The sequence below is a fragment of the Protomyctophum parallelum genome (genome assembly GCF_964188405.1).
Source record: "Protomyctophum parallelum genome assembly, chromosome: 3".
NCBI classification, from domain to species: Eukaryota; Metazoa; Chordata; class Actinopteri; order Myctophiformes; family Myctophidae; genus Protomyctophum; species Protomyctophum parallelum.
In genome coordinates this window covers 23233315-23258701 of record NC_139698.1, presented here as the reverse complement: position 1 = coordinate 23258701, position 25387 = coordinate 23233315, and the positions used below count along the sequence as shown (strand labels likewise).

General features: G+C 46.4%; 1 protein-coding gene across 3 annotated transcripts in view; it reads right to left on the bottom strand.

The window, feature by feature from the left end:
• chn2 (chimerin 2) overlaps window positions 1-25387 on the bottom strand; it is a 76390-nt gene that overhangs the window by 13549 nt on the left and 37454 nt on the right. For all 3 annotated transcript variants that reach the window (XR_014569069.1, XM_083761581.1, XM_083761582.1), the window contains 2 exons: window positions 24718-24991; window positions 5836-5934 (listed from right to left, as the gene is read on the bottom strand). Coding sequence is in view for 2 of the 3 variants with exons in the window: in XM_083761581.1 (XP_083617707.1) it covers window positions 5836-5934; window positions 24718-24991 (373 nt within the window). In the remaining variant the exon portion in view is untranslated. The remainder of the gene's footprint in view (window positions 1-5835; window positions 5935-24717; window positions 24992-25387) is intronic.

The following is a 25387-nucleotide window of genomic DNA, read 5'->3' as shown; positions in this document are numbered from 1 at the left end:
ATATTTAAGTGGCAATTTTGTCTGCTCATTCTGTGTGTATAATGAATTGCATTTTTTATGGTGCTTTTCCAAGTGCTCAAAGCGCTTTACAACGGTTCATTCATTCATACATTGGGAGGTGAAGCGGCGAACAGTCGACGCCAGCGTCTTCGCTTCCCACATTCACACACCAATGGTGGCGAGCTCACACCGACCAACTCATTGGAGGCACTGTAGGGTTCAGTGTCTTGCCCAAGGGCACTTCGACATGTGGACAGGAGGAGCCGGGATTCGAACGAACCGCCGATCCAGGGATCATTGGACGACCTGCTCTACCTCCTGAGCCAGAGCCGCCCCACTACATATATAACAAAACAATATAACTTACTTAAACCACCATTAAGTTTTATTAGATTTTCATACATCCTTTATGCCATTGAAAATGTTAGTCTAAAAGCAGGAGCCATCCTCTGGGGAACATGAAGGAGCACATAAGATTCCATGTCACCCCGGTCTAGTCTCTCGACTGTTGACTAAAGAGGGCACTTTTTTCCCTTTATGTTTTGACAATGGGTTCTCAGATTTCCCCAGACAGACAGACAGACAGACAGACAGCAGTTTTCAAGATAATGTTTTTCTGGGCCCAAAGCGGTGGATTATTGTTGCGCTCTAACAGAGACAGAGCTATAGCTGCTTCCAAAAGTGTGTTTTTCTAAATATTTAGAATCATAATTATTGTATTATTCATTGGTACACCTAGTAGTTGCTGTATGAAATCTTGATGAAAAATTAAATTACAAAATAGATATATACATAGTTGACCAGATTCCCAATTAGGGCTCCATACTGTTCGATCCACACATGATATGAAGGCGCTGCAACGTGCTATAGCTACCAACCACATCTGATATTTCTGGGCCACAATAGGGTTAAATTGTACCCTATAGTAAATAAAGCCGTTGTTTTGCGAGTTCTTCCTGGTTATGTAAGTGTTCACATCCGAGCAGACCGTTGAACAGGGAGAGAGACGTTATGCAACATCGTTGTCTTCATTCTTCATCAACCCACCCACTCAAACAGGAGACATGTGACACAGCATGACCAATTACTTACATTTAACCTATAGGCCTGCACAAACACTGCCAAAAGAATGCAAATCTACTGCAACTCTCACAGCGGCACTCCCATGTGAGGAGGTGGATTCACACACAGGGAGAGAAAGAAACAAACAGCTGATACAAGCTGCAATTTCACACGTTTGGTAATTTCACTAATCACATCGCTGACGTTTGCCAGAAACATTTCAACATGATTTATTTTGTCCAACATAAAAGAAGCCCAAGTGTAAATGTATACCGTAATAAATCACATCCAGTCATGCAGGTATACATTTGATCTCTCCACATTGTGACGGGTTTAACTATAGCAGTGATTCTAAAACCTTTTAATTTCAAGGACCCCGAGTTTGATATGTATTATTAGGCCACGGACTCGACCCTAGCCTGGCACGGGCCAGCCAGACCAACATCAGCATCACTGCGTAGTTATTAGTCTGGAATCTGTGTGTGGCACCTGCATTTCCAAGGGGAGAATTTAAAAAATCTGGTGATAAACCCGCCCCACATATGCATTCTGGGTGCTGATTGGTGCCCCACAACATCGGGGGAATCATCATGTGTCAGACAGTAAAAGAAAGAACACCTAATTGCTTTTCATCTGTCTTATTTAGATTCTTCTAAAGATTGTGCTTTTTATCTCCCTTCTCAAATAGGGCAGCCATCTTGAAGCTGGTTTTCATCGTTTGGGCTCCACCACCTATGATTGATCTAAATATTATTGTACTATCTAGATCAGTGCTTTCATTTCAACCCTTTTCATATCAAGGTCCATTATTTATGAACGGACCACCGTTTGATGAGATTTATCCTCTCAGACCCAAGACAAGATTTTGTCCACAATTCCATGCTGCTGTATTGATGTTGGTATACCATTAGGAGAGATAACAGGCAAACGCTGATCAAAATAACAATTATATCACAGGCTCTAATCGTGTACACTTCTTGTAAGTATAGCCTAATGCAGGCATTTAACGATAATTTAACCCTTGAGAGCGTAAAATGAAACCAAATGAACCCGTTATAGGGTCCATTTGGTTTCATTTTAGAGTTAAAGATCTTATAAGGGTCCATTTGGTTACCAACTCTCCCGTCATTTAGCTGGGGACCACCTGGTAATCCCCTCAAGGACGACTGGCGGTCCCCGGACCACCGGTTGAAAACCCACTGGCCTAGCTCCAGGTTTCTGGGAGCGTGATATAATCAGGCTACTCTGTGTGGACTCACTGATGAAAACGTCAGCGGAGGAGACTCACAGATTAGTGTCCGCCGCTCACAGACGGTACAGCAGATGAACCCCCGCAGACCGAAAGCGCGCACACACACACACACACACACACACACACACACACACACACACACACACACACACACCCCCAGCGGACTAAAGGAGTGCGTTCGTATGCAACCGGCAGATTAAGAGCTTTACAGTAACATGTCTGGCATCTGTTGCTGGGCTGTTGGACAGGTTGCCAACATCTTCACACAACACGCAGAGTCAGCCATGCGCATATAACAGATGCGAACACGCACACACGTGCAGTGCGCGCACACACGAATACACACACGCACACACGAACACAGAAAAGCACACACAGGGAGGAAATGAATAAAGGACACATTCATACAAAAAGACACACACATACAGTACACACACAACACAGATACGCCAGCATGTGGTGTCCAGTCACACACACACACACACACACACACACACACACAAACAGGGAGGAACGAATAGAGGGAACGCACACATTCAGACAAAAAGACGCGCACACACACACGCACACACACACACACACACACACACAGAGCACCTCGGGGGTAATTGACACGTCGGTTAGCTTTTAGTGGGCTGATGTATAAAGGAGATAAAAGTCCAGACAGGTGGTGAATGAATGAATGAATGTCTCTTTTCTCTAAAAGGTGAAGCAGACGTGCAGACGTGCTGCTGGGGGGGTCATTCTGAACTGCAGGTTGACTGTAACCCAAGCCACAATGAGAACAATGTTCAGACGAACCCCACAGGCTATACCCAGCTCTGGGTTTCGAGCTCTCTTTGAACACTTTTCTGCCCTTTTCCTTTCTTGTTTCAGGCTCATTTAGGCCTGACATCGAAAGATGTCACGACTTTTCGAGTGGCACGCTACGGGCTTGTAGGTCTGCTATTTTTCAAAAGCCAAAGTATAACATAATGCTTAGTTAAAACAACAAAAGGGTTTAAAATTTCACGACTTTTGAAAAATAGCAGACCTACAAGCCCATAGCGCGCCACTCGGTGGCGCGCTATGGGCTTGTAGGTCTGCTATTTTTCAAAAGCCAAAGTATAACATAATGCTTAGTTAAAACAACAAAAGGGTTTAAAATGTCACGACTTTTCAAAAATAGCAGACCTACAAGCCCGGGCTTGTAGGTCTGCTATTTTTCAAAAGCCAAAGTATAACATAATGCTTAGTTAAAACAACAAAAGGGTTTAAAATTTCACGACTTTTGAAAAATAGCAGACCTACAAGCCCGGGCTTGTAGGTCTGCTATTTTTCAAAAGCCAAAGTATAACATAATGCTTAGTTAAAACAACAAAAGGGTTTAAAATTTCACGACTTTTGAAAAATAGCAGACCTACAAGCCCATAGCGCGCCACTCGGTGGCGCGCTATGGGCTTGTAGGTCTGCTATTTTTCAAAAGCCAAAGTATAACATAATGCTTAGTTAAAACAACAAAAGGGTTTAAAATTTCACGACTTTTCAAAAATAGCAGACCTACAAGCCCGGGCTTGTAGGTCTGCTATTTTTCAAAAGCCAAAGTATAACATAATGCTTAGTTAAAACAACAAAAGGGTTTCCCGCAAAGATGGGTTAAAGATTATGGGCTCTTTTCGTCTTTGCCTTGCCTTGACATTTTTGAATAGTTCAACTAGCCGCCAGTCTACATTGACACGTTGTGAGCTTGTAGACTGGCCATTTTAACTATTCACAAATGTTTTGCAGAATAGTATAAAAAGGCAAAGAAAGGGGTTTTTAAGCGGTGACGAAAATGGAGCCCCTATATGTTTTTGGCACTTTGTGATTTATTAACCACTTAGAATAGTGAAAATACCGGTTTGCCGCTATTTGAAAAACCGTTGAAGATATTCACAGAATATTATGATAAATAGGGAAGACAGGTTGAAAGTATTTCAGTGTAGAGACACACCCAGGGCAGTAGAGAGAGAGAGAGAGAGAGAGAGAGAGAGAGAGAGAGAGAGAGAGAGGAGACATGCAAGAGCACACAACAACAACAACAGGAGTCGGAATGGAACTCGCAGGTCTTCAGGGACTCACACAATGAGCATATGGTCAGTGAGTGCACTACTAACTGACCCCGCCTGTCTCTCCTTGTGTGTCGCTGAATAACATGACACTAACAGTAACCGAGCTGGGCTTTACAACAGCGCTACAGTTAAACACGCGCCGGGCAATCGATCGTAAACTGTTTTACGAACGGCACGACGTCCAACCGCACTTATACACAAACTGAACAGCGTCAGACGGACAGACCATGGGGGGGGGGGGGGGGCTGCTACTGGCGAGTGCTTGGAAATCAATGACAATCAATGCGGCGCTGCCGTTAATGGCTGAAGGTATAGTGTATCCATTAGACATGCTTGTTTGCCCTTGCGCCTGACAGCTGCGTGCGTTCTCATGACTGCAGACACACACACACACACACACACACACATGTACATACACACACACTGTGCTGCCCCATTTACACATGCAGCCAAATACAGCCTGAATCAGATCTGTGCCACATTCAGATTGGAATCCAATTTGTTTTAAATAAGTTTAACTTTAAACACATCATGGAATCCGTTTTTTTTTTTACAAATGTGACTTGAGCCACATTCAGAAGTGGTTGGATTTCAGGAGATCCATCTCAGTCTGAACGCAGTAACCTGATCTAAATTCCATGGATTCCGCATGTGACTTGTTTGTGTTTAGACTTATTTAAAACGAATTGGATTCCAATCTGGATGTGGCACGTGTACAGATCTGATTCAGGCTGGATTTGGCTGCCAGTTTGAAAACACACACACAGTCGTGCTAAAGATCAGATCAGATTTGAAAAATATTTGAGAAATACATCAGATTTGACTGGATGTGACTGCAGTCTAAATGGGGCCTGTACTATGCTGCCCTGGTCTATACAACAATAGATGATACATACTGTACATACAGTATGCCTTGTCTACTTATAGCATATTCATGTCCAATACTGCCTCCACCGTTTGCTCGCACTTGGTCTCACCCTATATTCCTTGTTCCCGTTTGTGTTTATATTACACGTGTTCACGTTACATACTTTTTGATACTTTACTTTTACAATTTGTACTGCAAAATGCACCGCTGTAATATTTAATTCCCTTTAAATTAGTCTGGGAGCAAATGCACCGAGTTATAACATACCTTCCTCAGAGATAACACTTGGACAACAAACAGATTTTTTGCTATGGATAACCATGAGAGAAAAGTGCTCAGAAGGAACCTTTCGCTGAGAGAAAGAGAGAGAGAGGCAAAGAGAGAGAGATGGGGGGGGGGGGGGGGACTTCAAAAGAAGGCTTGAACACAGAATCTTCAGAAGAGGACTGCCTCTGAACCCTCCCCTCCCCCACCCCACCCCCTCTCTCTCTCCACCACATCCTCATGCGTGAAACAGAAGCTCTCTCCACACACACACACACACAGTAGTCAAGTCAACTCACCTTGAAGTTGTGGATCTTCTCGTAGGAGCACTGCAGCTGCTGCCTCTCCGGGCTGTCCCTCACGGCGGCGCTCCGGCGGACCGGTGGCGAGGACGAGATCTGCGGACAGGAGGAGGCCAACAGTTTAACGGGCTTCCAGAGCAGCGTCCCTTTGCAGCCCAGCCGGATCCCCAGCGCCAGAGCCAGCAGCTCCTGGCGCCTGCGATCCCCAGCCGGCCTCTTGGCGGCGGTGACCCGGTGGGTCATCAGCTCCGCCGGCACTCCTCCTCCTCCTCCTCCTCGGCCCTCCTCTGCCTCCATGGCCCGGTTCAGGTTCTTCGTCTTCCTCACGTGTGGGGCTCCTATCCGGCCCCTTTAGGGGGTGGGGGGGGAGGAGACTGACCGAAGCGAGTGCCGAGCGGGGCAACAAGACAGTGCCGGGGCCAACGTGCACCCTGTGCTGTGCAGAGAGAGAGAGAGAGAGAGACGGCAGCTGCACTCCGCTCCCCCGCGACCCTGCAGGGCTAACTGACGACAGGCAGGACGGAGGCGGCTCTGCATCTGATCCGATTCCAGCAAGCAAAGCAACAGGAGGAAAGAGGGAGGAGGAGGGGGGGGGGGGGGGGGGCAGGGAGGTGGAGCACGAGTGGGAAGCCTGGGGGCAGGAGGAGTGTGTCTCGCACAAAGGCCCTCATTCACACGCACGTCACACACACACACACACACACACACACACACACACACACACACACACAGAAGAGAGAGAGAGAGAGAGAGAGAGAGAGAGAGAGAGAGAGAGAGTGTAAAGGGTCCCTGGGGGAGGAGGTGGGCGGGGGTGTTATATTATGCGGGAGGTGGTCCGCTGTCAGGATCGTTCCACACGGCTCAGCAGCTCTCCAAAGCGGGATCAGCGGTCCGACAAGCCCCCTCTCTCTCTAAAGCAGCCGCCGCTAAAGCGCTATACACGCCCATTAGCACGCTGCCTTCCGGACAAAAACTCCCACTTCACTTAGTAGATAATACCTTGTTGTGTCCAATGTCTGTCTGGGTCTGCCCCTCTAACCCCCCCTGGTTACAGTCCAGACATACAGTTACATACAACCCTTTTCATATCAAGGTACTTATTCTGCTTTTTGTTTGAGCCACGGACCACCATGACATTTTAGACCCCAAACTACAGAATATTGTGTTATCGTCGGATAAGATGTTGTCCACATTCCTATGCTGTGTTGATGTCGGTACCATTAGAAGAGATGAACAGACACACGTTGGATCAAAATAACTATTCTTCTACATGCTCTAATTGTGTAGACTTCTTTGTAAAACTTAACTTTTAGTAATGCAGATATTTTAACTCTTGAGAGTGTAAAATGGGAGCATTTTACAGGAGCATGAGAGCATTTTACTCTCTCAAGAGTTAAAGATCTATAAGGGTCCATAAGGGACCACCCTGTGTTCTCTCGAAATCTGTTGAACAGCACCTGATACCTGACCGCCTGTAGTCTCACCATGGCTGGAAACCAGTATCGTTCCATTCATCTCACTATAGATGGTGGGCAACTTTGACGATGGCGAGGGCCACTATACTTCCACAATCCATACTCACTCCAGAGTGTGCCACATTGCACATGTCTGTTGTAGCAAAATAATAGCCGATCTACAAGCTCAAAACGCGTTGCGCTGCTTGTAGATCAGCTATTTTCGCTATATTTGAATTGAAATACTGAATTTTTTTGTGGTATTTTTGAATTGGAATCCTGAAAAGTAACCTTTTTTAATATAATTTCAAATGCATTTCAGTATTCCGATATTAACACGCGGGCCGCATTAAGTGATGGTGTGGGGGGGCCGCATGTGGCCTCAAAATGATACTATTCATTCTCTGAATAAACCTAAAGACAGAGCCTCCTCCTCCTCCTCCTCCAGGCATGTCTGTTGCTCACAGCCACATCTTCAGTCGTCTATACTGAAGATGATGAGCTCTCTCTACTTGAGTCTTATCTGCTGCTGATAGAACTCCCCAATCGATCTCTCTCCACAACGCCATAGGCCCAAACACACTGATTGCACATTGTTCCCACTTCACTGCCCGCCAGTCAGGCTTTAGTCAGGCTTTAGTCAGACTGCAGGAGAATCCAATTTGTTTCTCAAACACCGTATGATCTTTAGTATACTTTAGTGAAGTATAAGCAGCAAGGGCAGAATCCATTTCTTCCCACCGACGGTCGGTCGCTTTAGCACCGTCGCTCCGTCGCGACGCACCGTCGAACGGTCCTATTTCGGTCCGTCGTTCCGTCGTTCCGTCGGTCGGTCGGTCTGTGGCTCCGTCGCTCCGTCGCTCCGTCGGTCCGTCGCTCCGTGGCTCCGTCGCTCCGTCGGTCGGTCTGTTTTTGCGTCGCGACGGACCGCTGGTCGCAGGTTTAGGGTGGATGGATTCTGCCCTTGCTGCCCAAATGGTAACTCTGTCATTTCTCTACCGTTTTGGACGGGGGTGGGCTCTTTGGAATCGTGTGGCCCCCCTGGAGGTTTCTATGGGGGTCTCGAGGTTCGGGGACCCCTGGGGACCCCCAGGGACCCCCAAATGGTAATGTCACCTGTGGACACTAACTGTAATTGTCTCGCTGTCTCGCTGCTGCGCTGCGCCGCACAGACAGCAGCTTGTGTGTAACATGTGCGTTCGTGCCGTGTTGCTGGTATATTATTATTATTATATTTTTTGCGCCGCCGCGTTGTCTCGCTGCTGCGCTGCACAGACAGCAGCTTGTGTGTAACATGTGCGTTCGTGTAAATGTTCGTGTAAATGTTTTAGGTCGGCCGGTCGGTGATTTGGTCTGTCCTTCATATATTTTTTTTTCTGCTCTCGTTGGACTTAACTTTAAAAGTCCAATGGAACACCTCTTTGTAACGGGCCGCTGTAGTATAGTGGTCTAATTCCTCGCCTCTCTATTCATTTTTGCTGAGGACGCTGGTTCAATTCCCGCTCGCGGCAGACCAAAATTATTATATTTTAGACAGACACACAGACAGACAGACTGCCTGTCTGCCTGCCTGTCTGCCTGCCTAATGTATTGTAAATAATGTATTCATTCAATACGGCTATTTTTTTTTAATATAAAAACTTTTGTCTTTCGCGCGATTCGAACCAGCGTCGTCAGCACCAAAACATTGAGAGGCGAGTGATTAAACCGCTAGACTACAGCGGCCATACGTTACAAAGAAGTGTTTCATTGGACTTATAAAGACAATAGCACCCAGCTGCAGTCTCGCAAGGGGAGGGACCGGAAGTGCTTTTATTTCCGGCTTCCACGTGCACAAGCGCACATACACGCACGCGAAATATAATGCAATATGTAATAATCAGCTCATACATTATAAAGATTTTTTTTTTTTGCGGCTTACGCCTTTTATTGATTTTTGAAGGGACAGACAGTAGGCTGACAGGAAATGGGAGAGAGATGGGGGGATGACATGCAGTAAAGGCCGTGTCGGGTCCGGGAGTCGAACCCGCGGCACACTGCGACTGGATTACCAGTCCGGTGCCCAGACCGTTACGCTACGGCCTGGGCAGCTCATACATTATAAAGACATTATTGCATTATGAAGTTTTATTACAGTATGAGTCGCCTATGTGGAGGTTCTTAATGTAACACATTATTACATTATAGAAAATAATCTATTAAGTTATGTGCTCGTCTTTTAATTACATTATGAGCTGATTATTACATTATGAGGTCAGATGTAGAGTTGCTGGCCGCCTCAGCTCCATATATGGAGATCTAGGTGATGATCCAGTCTTTTCAATGTATGGCTATCCAGGGTTTGATGAGGTCAGTGTCGGGATCTTATATCATATGGAAACGGCCATATATGGTGGTGTGACGTGTCATGAGGCGTGACCATATATGGAGGCATGACACGAGGCGTGACATGACACACTTACTGACTGACTGACGGGAAATGCAGGTTTTCATAGTAAATTAAATGCATATGGTCGTGTGTCTGTGGTCTATGGTCTGGACATGGTGTGTGTGGGACAGGGGTACGGGGTTATAGCAACTTATTACATTACTTAAATGCCTTGATATCATTATGTTATAATCGACCATATAGGCCTAGCCTATTATTGCATATCATTTTATTATTGTTAGATTTGCATTTCTTCAAATATGCACACTTATACCACCAACTAATAAGCTTTCAATTAAAATATTACCTACAACAAACTACTTCAAACTTTTCCAAACCGACCACGTAATTATGTTTAAGCACAGATGGTACTATATACACCCGGCATTTAAGCGCGCACCAGCAAGTGCGTGTCGTGCACGCGCATTATATTTCGCGTGCGTGTATGTGCGCTTGTGCACGTGGAAGCCGGAAATAAAAGCACTTCCGGTCCCTCCCCTTGCGAGACTGCAGCTGGGTGCTATTGTCTTTATAAGTCCAATGAAACACTTCTTTGTAACGTATGGCCGCTGTAGTCTAGCGGTTTAATCACTCGCCTCTCAATGTTTTGGTGCTGACGACGCTGGTTCGAATCGCGCGAAAGACAAAAGTTTTTATATTAAAAAAAAATAGCCGTATTGAATGAATACATTATTTACAATACATTAGGCAGGCAGACAGGCAGTCTGTCTGTCTGTGTGTCTGTCTAAAATATAATAATTTTGGTCTGCCGCGAGCGGGAATTGAACCAGCGTCCTCAGCAAAAAAGAATAGAGAGGCGAGGAATTAGACCACTATACTACAGCGGCCCGTTACAAAGAGGTGTTCCATTGGACTTTTAAAGTTAAGTCCAACGAGAGCAGAAAAAAAAATATATGAAGGACAGACCAAATCACCGACCGGCCGACCTAAAACATTTACACGAACATTTACACGAACGCACATGTTACACACAAGCTGCTGTCTGTGCAGCGCAGCAGCGAGACAACGCGGCGGCGCAAAAAATATAATAATATACCAGCAACACGGCACGAACGCACATGTTACACACAAGCTGCTGTCTGTGCGGCGCAGCGCAGCAGCGAGACAGCGAGACAATTACAGTTAGTGTCCACAGGTGACATTACCATTTGGGGGTCCCTGGGGGTCCCCAGGGGTCCCCGAACCTCGAGACCCCCATAGAAACCTCCAGGGGGGCCACACGATTCCAAAGAGCCCACCCCCGTCCAAAACGGTAGAGAAATGACAGAGTTACCATTTGGGCAGCAAGGGCAGAATCCATCCACCCTAAACCTACGACCGGCGGCCCGTCGCGACGCAAAAACGGACCGACCGACGGAGCGACGGAGCCACGGAGCGACGGACCGACGGAGCGACGGAGCGACGGAGCCACAGACCGACCGACCGACGGAACGACGGACCGAAATAGGACCGTTCGACGGTGCGTCGCGACGGAGCGACGGTGCTAAAGCGACCGACCGTCGGTCGGAAGAAATGGATTCTGCCCTCCCTCAGTATAAGAAGGAGATTTTACGCGAACTGAAAGTAGCCTATAATGACTGTCTTCGAATCCTGTTGAAAAAAAACCCAGGAGCACTAGAGCCAGTGGGCTTTTCTGTTCATTGGGTCTCACTACATTCATCTGTTGAGGAACCTGACATTCAAATTCATGAGCAGGCTGGATCGCTCACTGAATAGACTCATTGGACAGATGACAGACCCGGGCCGTAGTTCTGTAAGGTACACTTCTACCATCAGAGGACACTGGCATGAGTGCCTCGCCTAGAGTAGTAACCTGTGGGGCTGGGTAAATTTACTGTATTTTTATTTATTTGTATTCTCGTATTATGTGATGTACTGTCTTACCTTGTGGGCCACGAGCCTGTAATAAAGTTTATATATATACTGACTGTCCACACTGGTCGACCTAAAACATTTACACGAACATTTACACGAACGCACATGTTACACACAAGCTGCTGTCTGTGCAGCGCAGCAGCGAGACAACGCGGCGGCGCAAAAAATATAATAATATACCAGCAACACGGCACGAACGCACATGTTACACACAAGCTGCTGTCTGTGCGGCGCAGCGCAGCAGCGAGACAGCGAGACAATTACAGTTAGTGTCCACAGGTGACATTACCATTTGGGGGTCCCTGGGGGTCCCCAGGGGTCCCCGAACCTCGAGACCCCCATAGAAACCTCCAGGGGGGCCACACGATTCCAAAGAGCCCACCCCCGTCCAAAACGGTAGAGAAATGACAGAGTTACCATTTGGGCAGCAAGGGCAGAATCCATCCACCCTAAACCTACGACCGGCGGTCCGTCGCGACGCAAAAACGGACCGACCGACGGAGCGACGGAGCGACGGAGCCACGGAGCGACGGACCGACGGAGCGACGGAGCGACGGAGCCACAGACCGACCGACCGACGGAACGACGGACCGACGGACCGAAATAGGACCGTTCGACGGTGCGTCGCGACGGTGCTAAAGCGACCGACCGTCGGTCGGAAGAAATGGATTCTGCCCTCCCTCAGTATAAGAAGGAGAGTTTACGCGAACTGAAAGTAGCCTATAATGACTGTCTTCGAATCCTGTTGAAAAAAAACCCAGGAGCACTAGAGCCAGTGGGCTTTTCTGTTCATTGGGTCTCACTACATTCATCTGTTGAGGAACCTGACATTCAAATTCATGAGCAGGCTGGATCGCTCACTGAATAGACTCATTGGACAGATGACAGACCCGGGCCGTAGTTCTGTAAGGTACACTTCTACCATCAGAGGACACTGGCATGAGTGCCTCGCCTAGAGTAGTAACCTGTGGGGCTGGGTAAATTTACTGTATTTTTATTTATTTGTATTCTCGTATTATGTGATGTACTGTCTTACCTTGTGGGCCACGAGCCTGTAATAAAGTTTATATATATACTGACTGTCCACACTGGTAATTTGCAAGTGATTCGCCGGTCTGTGCATTCAGACATTCGTCAACCAATCTAATAATCTAGCACTAACAATATAACGCAGGACGTAATAATCTCAAGGGGGGGTGGGGGTGGACTCAGCTTCACCCAGCTGATGGCTGCTCAGGTGGTCATACTGAGTGCTGGGTTAATGGTTACATCGTGTCTTGCTCGTGGACACCTCGTTGAACCTGGGACCTTCCGTTTGTTTCCCCAGACCGCCTCTGTCTGTACCATTCAGCTATATGGCTATACCCTATATAGCGTAGTCGCAGTCCTGCCCCCTCGAGAGACCCGGAAAAGAAATCCTCGTTAATTTTCCTCATAGACTTTTCAGAAAGTATTTATTTAAAGACGTTTACGCCGCGGACAAAGCCAACTCTTGTCGTGACAAATCATTACAACAAACACAATATTTTCGGGCCGAACAAATAATTAGAAAGAAGAAGAAAAGGGCAGGTTACAACACTTTTTTGTTGTTTTTCTTCTTGGTCCAAAATATTGTGTTTGTTGTCATGATTTGTCACGACTCGAGTTGGCTTTGTATGACGCTTAAAAAGGTCTTTAAATAAATAATTTTTGAAATGTCTATGGGGAAAATGCATTGGGAATTATTTCCTGGGCCTGGCGTCGTCATGAAAGGGGGCAGGACTGTGACGCTCTATTGGTTGCTGTGTTAACCACATAATGACACAGGCATGAGTATTGCTTAACAGTTTAACTTTATACCTATTTCACACCGTAGTACCGTAGTCTAAATCAAGCTTCAGCGTCCGAGTGTCCAGGCCGAGACACAGAGAAATCTTTATCTTCTTATCTCCATATTCTAACTTTTTGCTGGGTTTTTTTCTGCTGCTTTTAAATTTGAACCCTGAGAAGTAACAGTTTTGGACGTGAGGTTTCCTCCACCCGACAAACGATTTGCATAATTAAACCACCTAGAGCCGTGGCTCAAATTTGATTTGATTTACACTGATACAAACTTGATCAAAACCAATCTGATGACCTCATGGGCCATGGCTCAGCGGTCCAGGCACCTTGGCTGGTAATCCAATCTGGCAGTGTGCCGCGGGTTCGACTCCCGATCCCGACGACCTTTACTGCATGTCATCCCCCCCATTTCTCCCCATTACTGTCTGTCCCTCCATAAAAAATAAAAATAAAAGGCGAAAGCCACAAAAGAAAAATCATTTAAAAAACCAATCTGATTTGGGGGCTGCCAGCCTGAAGATAGCCTTTAGCTCTCAGATCACCAGCACCAAATCCCTATCCAAATATACTGGGATTGGGAGGGATTACGACAATAAACGTACTGGCTACTGTAATCCTGCATGCAGTGCACGATGAAGAACAAAACCCTTCAGTAAAAATCCCACAGGGGAGCTCTTTTGTAGGCCTGCAGACATGATTGGTGCCACTAGTGCCAAACATTACTGTGTCTTAACACTGCGTTCATCCCCATCACTAGAACGGCATCTGCAACGACCTGTAGAGTGTACAGTAGCAGCCAACCTTTTACTCTTTGGATAATCAACAAACTCAGAACCCTATCGGTGACGGGACAAACAAAAAAAACCCCACAGCAGTACACTTGAATAAATGTAGCGTCACATTGCGAGTCAAATACCAAATATGGGATTCCACGCTCATAACCTTTTCTAAAACGACCCCTGTCTGAAGGAGATGCTGAGAAAACAAAGATAGAAGAAGAAGAAGAAGAAGAAGAAGAAGAAGAAGAAGAAGAAGAAGAAGAAGAAGACGACGAAGAATAATAATAAGAAGAGAGAATGTGCAAGAAAATAAGTCATGCTAAAAGACAGAGGGTATTGTGTGACATAATGAAAAGGGTCAGCGAGGGAATAAAGAGTAGGACTTTGTGATGATGAAGGAAGGAATGAGCCGGAACGACCAGAGAGTGGGACGGAATGGAATTCTAGGGGAGAGAGAGAGCAGAAAGAAAGACGCGAAAGGGCGACTGCAAAGCTGAGATAAAAATGTAAAAAAAAAAAACTAAGAGGATTGTGAGCTTGCGGTCCTCATAGACACAGAAGCCATACTTAAAAATAAATTGCTTTGGGGAGTCGGGACGCCAATGTACCCCATGTTTCACAGCAGGCAGCCACGCGTTTGAGACAGTCTGAGACTGTATGAGAGGCCACTAGTGGGCTGGGAGAGAGAGACATACAGTACAGAGGAGCAGCGTTATGTATGGGACAGAACAGGTCAGGAGGGGACATTTATCATCAGGGTTTGCCATCTATTGCTAGGACACAATGAGCAATGTACAGCCTCAATGCACAGCCTCAATGCACAGCCTCAATGTACAGCCTCAATGTACTGCCCTTAATGTACTGCCTCAATGTACAGCCTCAATGTACAGCCTCAATGTACTGCCACAATGTACTACCACAATGTACAGCCTCAATGTACTGCCTCAATGTACTGCCTCAATGTACAGCCTCAATGTACTGCCTCAATGTACAGCCTCAATGTACTGCCACAATGTTCTGCCACAATGTACTGCCACAATGTACTGCCACAATACTTCCACAATGTACTGCCACAATGTACTGCCTCAATGTACAGCCACAATACTGCCACAATGTACTGCCACAATACTTCCACAATACTGCCTCAATGTACAGCCTCAATGTACAGCCTCAATGTACAGCCTCAATGTACAGCCACAATGTACTGCCACAATGTACTGCCTCAATGTACAGCCTCAATGTACAGCCTCAATGTACAGCCACAATGTACTGCCACAATGTACTGCCACAATACTGCCTCAATGTACAGCCTCAATGTACAGCCTCAATGTACTGCCTCAATGTACAGCCTCAATGTACAGCCTCAATGTACAGCCTCAATGTACAGCCACAATGTACTGCCACAATACTGCCACAATGTACTGCCACAATACTTCCACAATGCACTGCCACAATACTGCCTCAATGTACAGCCTCAATGTACAGCCTCAATGTACTGCCACAATGTACTGCCTCAATGTACTGCCAAAATGTACTGCCTCAATGTACTGCCATAATGTACTGCCACAATGTACAGCCTCAATGTACTGCCACAATGTACTGCCTCAATGTACAGCCTCAATGTACAGCCTCAATGTACAGCCTCAATGTACAGCCTCAATGTACTGCCACAATACTGCCACAATGTACAGCCTCAATGTACTGCCTCAATGTACAGCCTCAATGTACTGCCTCAATGTACTGCCACAATGTACAGCCTCAATGTACAGCCTCAATGTACTGCCACAATGTACAGCCTCAATGTACTGCCTCAATGTACTGCCACAATGTACAGCCTCAATGTACAGCCTCAATGTACTGCCACAATGTACTGCCTCAATGTACTGCCTCAATGTACTGCCACAATGTACAGCCTCAATGTACAGCCTCAATGTACTGCCACAATGTACAGCCTCAATGTACTGCCACAATGTACTGCCACAATGTACTGCCTCAATGTACTGCCTCAATGTACTGCCTCAATGTACTGCCACAATGTACTGCCACAATGTACTACCACAATGTACAGCCTCAATGTACTGCCACAATGTACTGCCACAATGTACTGCCTCAATGTACTGCCACAATGTACTGCCACAATGTACCATCATGTACCATGTTTTTTTCTACTTTCTAATTCTTTGTTTGGCCCGAAAAATTGTGTTTGTTGTCATGATTTGTCACGACAAGAGTTGGCTTTGTCCGCGGCGTAACGTCTTTAAAAAAATACTTTCTGAAAAGTCTATGAGGAAAATGAACGGGGATTTCTTTTCCGGGTCTCTCGAGGGGGCGGGACTGCGACGCTCTATACTGTCACAATGTAGTGAATGTATACTGTCTGCCACAATGTACAGTCAAACCAGATGAGAGTATGAAGGATGTACTGTATGTTGATGGATGGAAGGACCAGCAAGAGACATTTCCTCCTGCTGGGGGGGGGGGGGGGGGGAGGGGGAGGTGACAGAAAGGGAGAGAGTGGCTGTGCGTTGGTGGGGGAGGGGGGGGTAGTATGAGAATTAGGCCTGTGCCCTTTGTCCGCGAGGCAGATGGCTCCTTGTCTTCTTAGAGAAGAGCCACAGAAGAAAGGGCACAAAAGGTGGACAAGAAAAAATAAAATAAAAGCCCCTGCTTTCTTTACAACGGCCCTGACCCCTTTTTATTCCCACAAAGCACTGTGGTGTGCGGGGCGGGCGGGCACAGCTGAGCAGACTCTGTGGTGGTGGCCGCCGCCGCCCCATGGAATCATGGGAAAAAAAAACAACACCACTCATTCTGTGGGCACAAGAAACAGGACCGACCCGTATAGCGTACGTACGTCCCACAGAACGAACCCTGACCAACAGAGAAATAGACGTTCTGTGTGTGCGCAGGGCATACAGAAGCCCAAAGAATACCGCACAGTGTCCACGAATGGAAGACACGGACCCTTTGTAAAAAAATTCGACTAGAAATAGCTACTGTGTCCCGAGCCGACTGTTAAGTCACATCGTTGTTAAAAAGGGCTGTCGTTGAACATGTATGCTTCGTAATAAGGCGTTGCCTCCTTATTGTTTTCACAAGTCACTCACAATCAAAAGAGAGATAAATAGGCGTCAATTATTTTTGACTATGCTGACAAAGCAGGAGAGAGAGGCCATTGCGTTAGTGCGCAAACAAAACACACACACACACACACACACACACACACACACACACACACACACACACACACACACACACACACACACACACACACACACACACACACACACACACACACACACACACACACACACACACACACACACACACACCCTCACACACACACACACACACACACACACACACACACACACACACACACACACACACACAGTCATCTGTCCCGAGATGTGTTCTGTTATGCAAGCGGGGCCGGCCCCAGAGCGAACAACTAATGATGTGTAACTGCACGTCACATACAGTAGTCCCCTCTCTTATGCAGTGTTCGCACTAGCGGCAAGCCGGCAATACAAAGCTAACAAATGGCCACACATGACCAGCTACAGACAGTACATTGCTGCTGAGTTGTTGTTCAACCCATTTAGACCCGAGGCCGATTAAAAAAAAATTGGTTCAAAATGCTAACAGTTTTCTGAAAAATCGGTTTCTATGTCAATGGTTCTCAAACTATTTAATGTCAAGGAACCCAAAAATTATATGAAATTGGCCGTCGACCCCGATCTGAAAATATGTTGTTTCAGAAGCTAAAAACGTTCACGGTGAAAGAACATATATTCAAAGATTTGCGCCACATTTTCACGATTTCTCAAAAATGTGTGCCACGCTATGAGCTTGTAGATCTGCCATGTTTCAATAGCTAAAGAATAACAGAAAACACCAAAAGGTATTCCCGTCCTGCAATGGGTTTAACAAAAAGGATGCGGTCAAATAGCCCAGGGTACTAGTTTAGTCAACGGCAAGAGAGAGACGGGACGTGGAAATGGTGAACTAAAAAAAACATTATGATCGTTTGAGTTCAGCTCGAGTTCAGCTCCATTTCTTTTTTTGTAGCGCACCATGCAACGACAAGTGACGGACGACACTTTGTAGCTTGTCCGTCTACATGTCGTTCCATTGGGAACGACGTGGAGCCTGTCGCCGCGTCGCCGCCAGCGTCAACAGAGCATTAGAAGCGTATTTGCTGTGATCAAAACCAGTGTGGCGAGTGATTATACATGTACGCCACTGTAGTGACACAGACATGTAGAAACACACATGTGCACACATGCGTGTCTATGTGAATGTTTCTTTGTTAGTGTGTGTGTGTGTGAATGTTTCTTTGTTAGTGTGTGTGTGTGTGTGTGTGTGTGTGTGTGTGTGTGTGTGTGTGTGTGTGTGTGTGTGTGTGTGTGTGTGTGTGCGCGCATGCCCCGCATGAGTGCGTGCAAAGGAAAGTATAAGCGCAAGGTGTCCAGACAGATTAAAGCAAATCCGTCACACCTCGTGGGAGAATTCTGCCCACGGTACTAAACCCTATATGCACTCACTCATGACAATTACCGTACAACCTATCAACAAGACATGAAATGAATACACGGGAGTGTTGACTGTATGGCAACACTAAATGGGTGTGGTGTATTTTGTCAACATTCAGATATTAAGCAAAACTCTACTGTCTTGCAGGCCATTGGAACGGGCCTCCGTTCTACTCTTACATTCATTCGTGCTGTAACCAGGGTTCAATTTGTTTAAAAAAAAATCACACACGTGTGAACTGAGTGGTGCAATTCTCCCCCCCCCCTCTCTCTCTCTCTCTCTCTCTCTCATTAGAGACACAGCACTACCCCTCTCTCTGTTTCTGGCGCCCCCTACTGCTATTAATAAGTCACATACTCGTGCTCATACAGGTACACAAACAGGTACACAGGTACACAGGTACACGGACATTGCTGGTTGTAGGAGTGGTTGCACCACTCAAAAACACAGAGGGGGACATATTCTTAAGCACTTAAGCCCTATATACTGTAGATAAAATGTTATATGCACACTTGTATTCTCATACTATGATAAATATTTGCTCAATATATTCGTGAGTTATCCGACTGAAATACAGAAAATATCCGATCTTTTTTTACATTTTAAATTCAACTGAGAACAGAGTGCATTGGATTTCTTTCTGGAGTTCACCCTTTTTTGACTTTTGGATATCCAGCCCACTTACCACGATGCCGTGTCATTAGTCAGAAGGTTCATTGTTCCGAAATTACTATCCCTATCTCTAACCCTAACCTAAACCTAAGTGCATGTTCGGACTAACGGGACTTCGGATCTATGGGCAGTTTCCGTTACCACAACGGAAGGAACTCAAAATACGGTAGCTTTAATATGCTTAAATATGCTACCACCCCACCACCCCTTCTGTCTTATATGGGGAGTAAGTGGGGAGGTTAAAAGGGACAGGATGAGACACAGGTGCTTGTGAATAGATCCGTGCGTATGCAGTACACAGCCTTATCTTGTGCGCAGCACTCTGTTTATATTGAGTGAGTGAGGAGGAGGCAGGTGTTAGTCCACTAGCAAGCTGTGAAGCCGGGCGCTCATTCGACCTGGCAGCCGCTCCAGCTCCCGCTGTATTAAAGTGGGCAGCCGAAGCAGGGCGGTGGTTTATTAAAGCTATACAGAGTCAATTGACAGTCCAGACATCTAGACATCCGCAGCGCTGCTGCTGCTGCATGTCAATGTTTACTCCTCCACGCCAAAGGGGAGCTTTTCCCAGCAGCACTGAGCAGCTCTGGTTGTGGTTATTTGACAAGGATGTGGACTGATTGTGTGTTCAGCGGCTGCTCGGTGGTAGGTTGCAGTCAGTCAGTGTGGGGTTTTTTGAGTGGTGCAACCACTCCAAGGAACAGCAATGGCCGTGTTCACCTATGTGTGTGCCTAGTATGTATGTGTTGGTTCATGAGCACCAGTATGACTATGACTACCGTACCAGTAGGGGCGCTGTTGTGCCAGAAACAGAGAGAGAAAGATAGTATTAGTGCTGCACTGTTGCTAATGAGAGAGAGAGAGAGAGAGAGAGAGAGAGAGGAGAGCAGGGGGGGGGGAGAGGGGAGTTGCACCACTCAGTTCACACGGGTGTGATTTTTTTAGGGCACTGCAGTGTTGACGTCGTCGACTAAAACGAAGACGATAAATGTCCGTCGACTACCTTTTTCCACTGACGAAAACTAAATGGAAATTAAATGAAAACTGAGCCACGATGACTAAAACTAAGACTATACTGACAATTTCGTCAACAAATAAAAACTAGACTAAAATGTTAGGACGGGACTGTCATGGTCACGTCCTGAGCCCCCCTGTTTGTCCATGATTTTCCTCTGTCTCTCCCAAGTCCTGCTCCTCTGACTCTGATTGCCCTGAGTGCCATCACCTGTGGGGACCAGCTGAGCCAGGTTGGGTGATGAGCTCCAGTGACTATTTAAACTCTGCCTTGTGTTTGTTCAGTGCTGGATCTTAAGTTAGTGTCAGGTTTTATGTTCAGTGTATCATGTGTATGTACTTCTGTTATCCTTTGTCATTTCCCTAGTAAAGTCAAGTTTATGTGATCTTCTTGTCCTGCCTTTGTTTGAGTTCTGCACTTGGGTCCTAACACCTGCGAACCGTGACAGTAAGATCCAGCCATCATTGGACCCAGCAGAACTCACCAGCGCTGAACAGAGCACACTTTGGCCATTCTCTCCCTGTGCCACTGATGTCACTGTCCAGGATCTTAACTTCCTACGTCCCCCTTGTCTTGCCTTCCTGAGACTTGGAGACCCCACCCTCCTGCTCCTGTCAAGTCCTGTGTTCCTGCCTGCGCTGACCTGGGAGGCCAGCCTGTGCAGCACCCTACCTACCCTAATGACCAGCTTGTGCCCTCTGCTCCGCGTTGAGTGTCTTGATGATGAACCGCGCCAGAGCCCTGGCTAGCCATTATCCTGATGTCCCCTCCTCCCCGACGAGGCGACAACCAGCTTGTGCCCTCTGCTCCGCGTTGAGTGTCTTGTTGATGAACCGCGCCAGAGCCCTGGCTGACCGACGCCCTGATGTCCTCTCTCCCTTGATGACCAGCATGTGCCCCCTGCTCTGTGTTGACACGTCTGTGATGACCCCCACCAGAGCCCTTGCTGACCACTTTTTCCCAGTTCCTCCTGCCCCACCTACCTGAGGATCTCCATGTTCCACCCCGTCATTCTGAGTTGTCCTGTGGTCCAGAGTGGCCTAGAAGGACATCTGGGCACTGGCAATTGCTGCATTAGGCGATGCAGTTGATGAGTTGACAGTTTAGCTGCATAACCCGTTTTCCACGCTATTCAATCCATGTTCTTCCCCGCTATTTGTTTTATGTGTTTAATTCGTTGTTTTGTAATAATTTAAAAGAAACAGCGGATTTGTTGCGGACCTGGTGACAAGGCGGACCCGTTATGACGACGTGCCCGGAAATCAACCAACCGCCAGCTTGCAAGGGCTTCTGGGAAACTGAGTCCAATGCAAAGTGAACGAGGGTGTATATTAGCTCGCTTTGCTCTTTGTCTATGACCCGGATCACGGAAGTGGCTTTTTTGTCGGCTCAATAACAAATCATTGGAGTGTTTTCAAGCGGATTGTCATGGATCAAAGGCGAAAAATACTTTGGCGTTATGCTCCAAAAGTAATTAAACAATCCCGGCAGCCTCGGTATATATGTCACATATCAATATAAAGCCGTCAAAGTGTTAAGCAACGCTTGTAGAAAGGGTCTAAGGGTGCGACAGAGTATGAATTAGCCGTAACTTTTTGCAAATGACTGCAGTGCTGCTGCTGACTCATTTCCCAGCTTCACATAGTAGCGCAGCAGCGTGTTAATAACAACGCCTGCTGACAGGTGTGTCATATTATCCCTGCCATTCAGCGGCTGTCAGGCTGACAAACTATCAGCCGCCGCATGAAGACTCATTAATTAAACCATTTTCACCTGAGATCAGATTCTAAAAATGTCTTCTACATCCTGACAGTTTTCTGAAAAAGCTATGTTTCTATGTCAGTGGTTCTTCGATTTTCCAAAAAATAGCAGACCTACAAGCTCGTAGCGCGCCACTGCTATTTTTCAATAGCTAAAGCATAACATAATGCTAACACCAAAAGGGGTTCCCACCCAAAAGGGGTTAAACCCTCCTCGAGTCATTGATTTGATCTTCAAGCTATAAAAGACATGAAGGGTAAAAAGAAAAGAAAAAAAAAGAAAACGTATGAAAGTCATGTTCTGTGATTTTAACCTTGCTAAGAAGAATAATGGTGGTTTCTTATAATGAACCACTGTATAACCCTGTCCTATTTAGTGCAAGTCTTTCTAGGCAAAAATACTGAAAATAGAAATGTCTACTATGGGTTCTTTAAAAAATAAAATAAAATAAAATAAATAATATATTTATACTGTATATACATGCTTAAAAAGGTTAAAAGACTACATTATGCAAAGTCCCTAGCTGCATCTGTCAGGAGACAGGGGTAAAAAGATCACAGCAGCTCTGTTGGATTGCCATCTAGTGGAGGCTAGAGTCTTGCCTCCCCCAGTCAGTCAGTCAGTCAGTCAGTCAGCCAGCCAGTCAGTCAGTCAGTCAGTCAGTCAGTCAGTCAGTCAGTCAGAGAGCAAGACACCCCGTACGCATTCCTCCGCCACTGACAGTTAATCATTGACAGACTATCGTTCGGCAGCAGCAGCAACCAGCCAGCCAGCGTTTGGAAAAACAAAAGGCTACTGTAATGCGGTTCGTCTCGGGCCAAGAACGCTGTCTGTCTGATTACACTAGGACGGCTAGGCGGGACACGTCCCCCCACTCCCCTCAGTCATCATTACCTTTCAGAGGACGCAGCGAAGCGCAGCAGATGAAGTGAATATGCCGGGGGGGTGGAGGAGGAGGGGGACAATGTACTTCTGCCTGTCCACCAGACAAGGGAGGGCCACTCCACCTCCTCCCACACACACACACAAGCCCTGCAATCATACCGTGGATGGGAATTTTACCGTGCTGTGTGGGGGACAGTATCGGCATACTGTATGTAAAATGAGGCCTTGTTGTTATCTATACGCACACGCACACACACACACACGCACACACACACACACACACACACACACACACACACACACACACACACTGTTCAAGGGCAATTGCATTCCGTCAGTGTTAACCCAGATGTTTTTGTAATGTTTACACTAGCAATGTGTCAATTCTGGAGAGTTGCACTTGCTCCAAATGAGACAGTAAGCCGTACAGGGAAATTACACTGTTGATCATATACTTACTGTGCAGAATGATTTGTGGCACAAACTTAAAATGATTTGTGCTACAATTTCTTGAAACTCTAACCTCGTTCTCTCAAACAACTAGTGCCATTTAGCAGTGTTTGTACAAAAGCTATGGCCAGCATGATGGGTGATTGGAGTCAGTAACCTTTACTCAACAGGAGAGTAAAACTTGTGTCAAGGTTTATTTACGCAACGGATCAAGAGAAGGCATCGTTGAGTCTTTGGACGCAAAGACATTTGGGCAGATTCACACTGAGTCAGTTTCATTCAATCTGTTCCTGAATACGATTGCCTGGTCCCCGCTGGCCTGATTCACACTGGACCTGATTCTTCCCCACCCGAGTACACTTCATTCAACTGCTTTCACATTGCAGCGATCCGTATCAGAGTACACTTCATTCAACTGCTTTCACATTGCAGCGATCCGTATCAGAGTACACTTCATTCAACTGCTTTCACATTGCAGCGATCCGTATCAGAGTACACTTCAATCGGTCCCGAGACTACCTCCCCATGGAATGGGAACGGTCCCGGGAACGGTTGGGTGATCCGGTCCAGGGAACGGTACGCAGCATTCACACTAACCACATCATCTGCCAATTGTCCCGAGTGTGCATCCGGGACCATAGTGGAAATCTGCCCTCTATTCCACATAACCACAGATAGATCGTAAGTAGGGTTGTCCCGATCGGAGATTTTATTTTAAATTTCAATCAAATAGTGTGTCTAAATAGGCTTGTGTCTAATGTAAATCTCAAAGAAAGATGTATAATCAATGATATTTTGTGAAAACTGTCTTCTCTACAAGAGTTTTAACTTTGACTTGAAGCTATAGTTGCAAGATTCACTCAATCTAATTAACCACTACAATAATATTTTTTTGCTATGATTCCCTGCTTTCATATGACATGGAAAAATAAGAAATTCACGATGACAGTCCTTCTATAGTAAAAGGCAACAGACTAGACTAGAGTGACATACATTTCTCACATGGCATAAGAGTGTTGTATGAAATATAAAGATCGGGTCGGAAAAGATCGGTATCGGTGCATGTCTCAAAATCAAATGATCGGAATCGGATCATGTGGAGCAAAAAAACGTGATCGGGGGACATCCCTAATCGTAAGGTTTAATCATGGTCACACAGAGTAATAACAGAGTCCTCCTCCTCACCCTCTGGTCTCTCTGGAAGGTGACCCGGCGGTGGCGCTCCGTCCGTCCGTAGTTGAGCCTCTGCACCATCTTGTCCTTGAGCAGCGAGGTGTAGCCCAGGTGCTCGTAGATGGGGTTGGTGGTCATCTTGGCGATGTACTCCGCCGCCTTGGTCTCGATGTAGAGCGTGATGAGGCCGTCCGTCACCAGGTCGAGCACCGACTCGAAGCGCTTCTCGCCGACAAAGTGCTTCCCGTCGTAGAAGAGGCGGTAGTTGAGGGTCTGGTGGCCGAATCTGCCCCGTCGCAAGGAGGTGACACAGTGTGTTAGTTAGTTAGTTAGTTAGTTAGAGTGAGTGAGTACTAGTCTCTATCTGCCTGTGCAGCGAGGAGGTAATACAGTAGGGGTGTCAAAAAAATAGATTCCCGTTATGAACGATTCAAAATCGATTCATAATCGAGTTTTCACTACATGGTGTTTGTGATATGAAATCTAAGCTCATCCTAATCACAGTAAACGTCATGTCTTCAGTCATTTTCAACTTACTGTAGTATAGTCACTTCAGTTGGCTGGAGTAGATTGTGATGAAATCAGATCCCATGTATTTAATCGAGAATCATTTTGAATAGAGAATAGTTTTAAATCTGGGTTTTGCCGATGGGTTCCCAGATTGGTGAGTGAGCGAGTGACT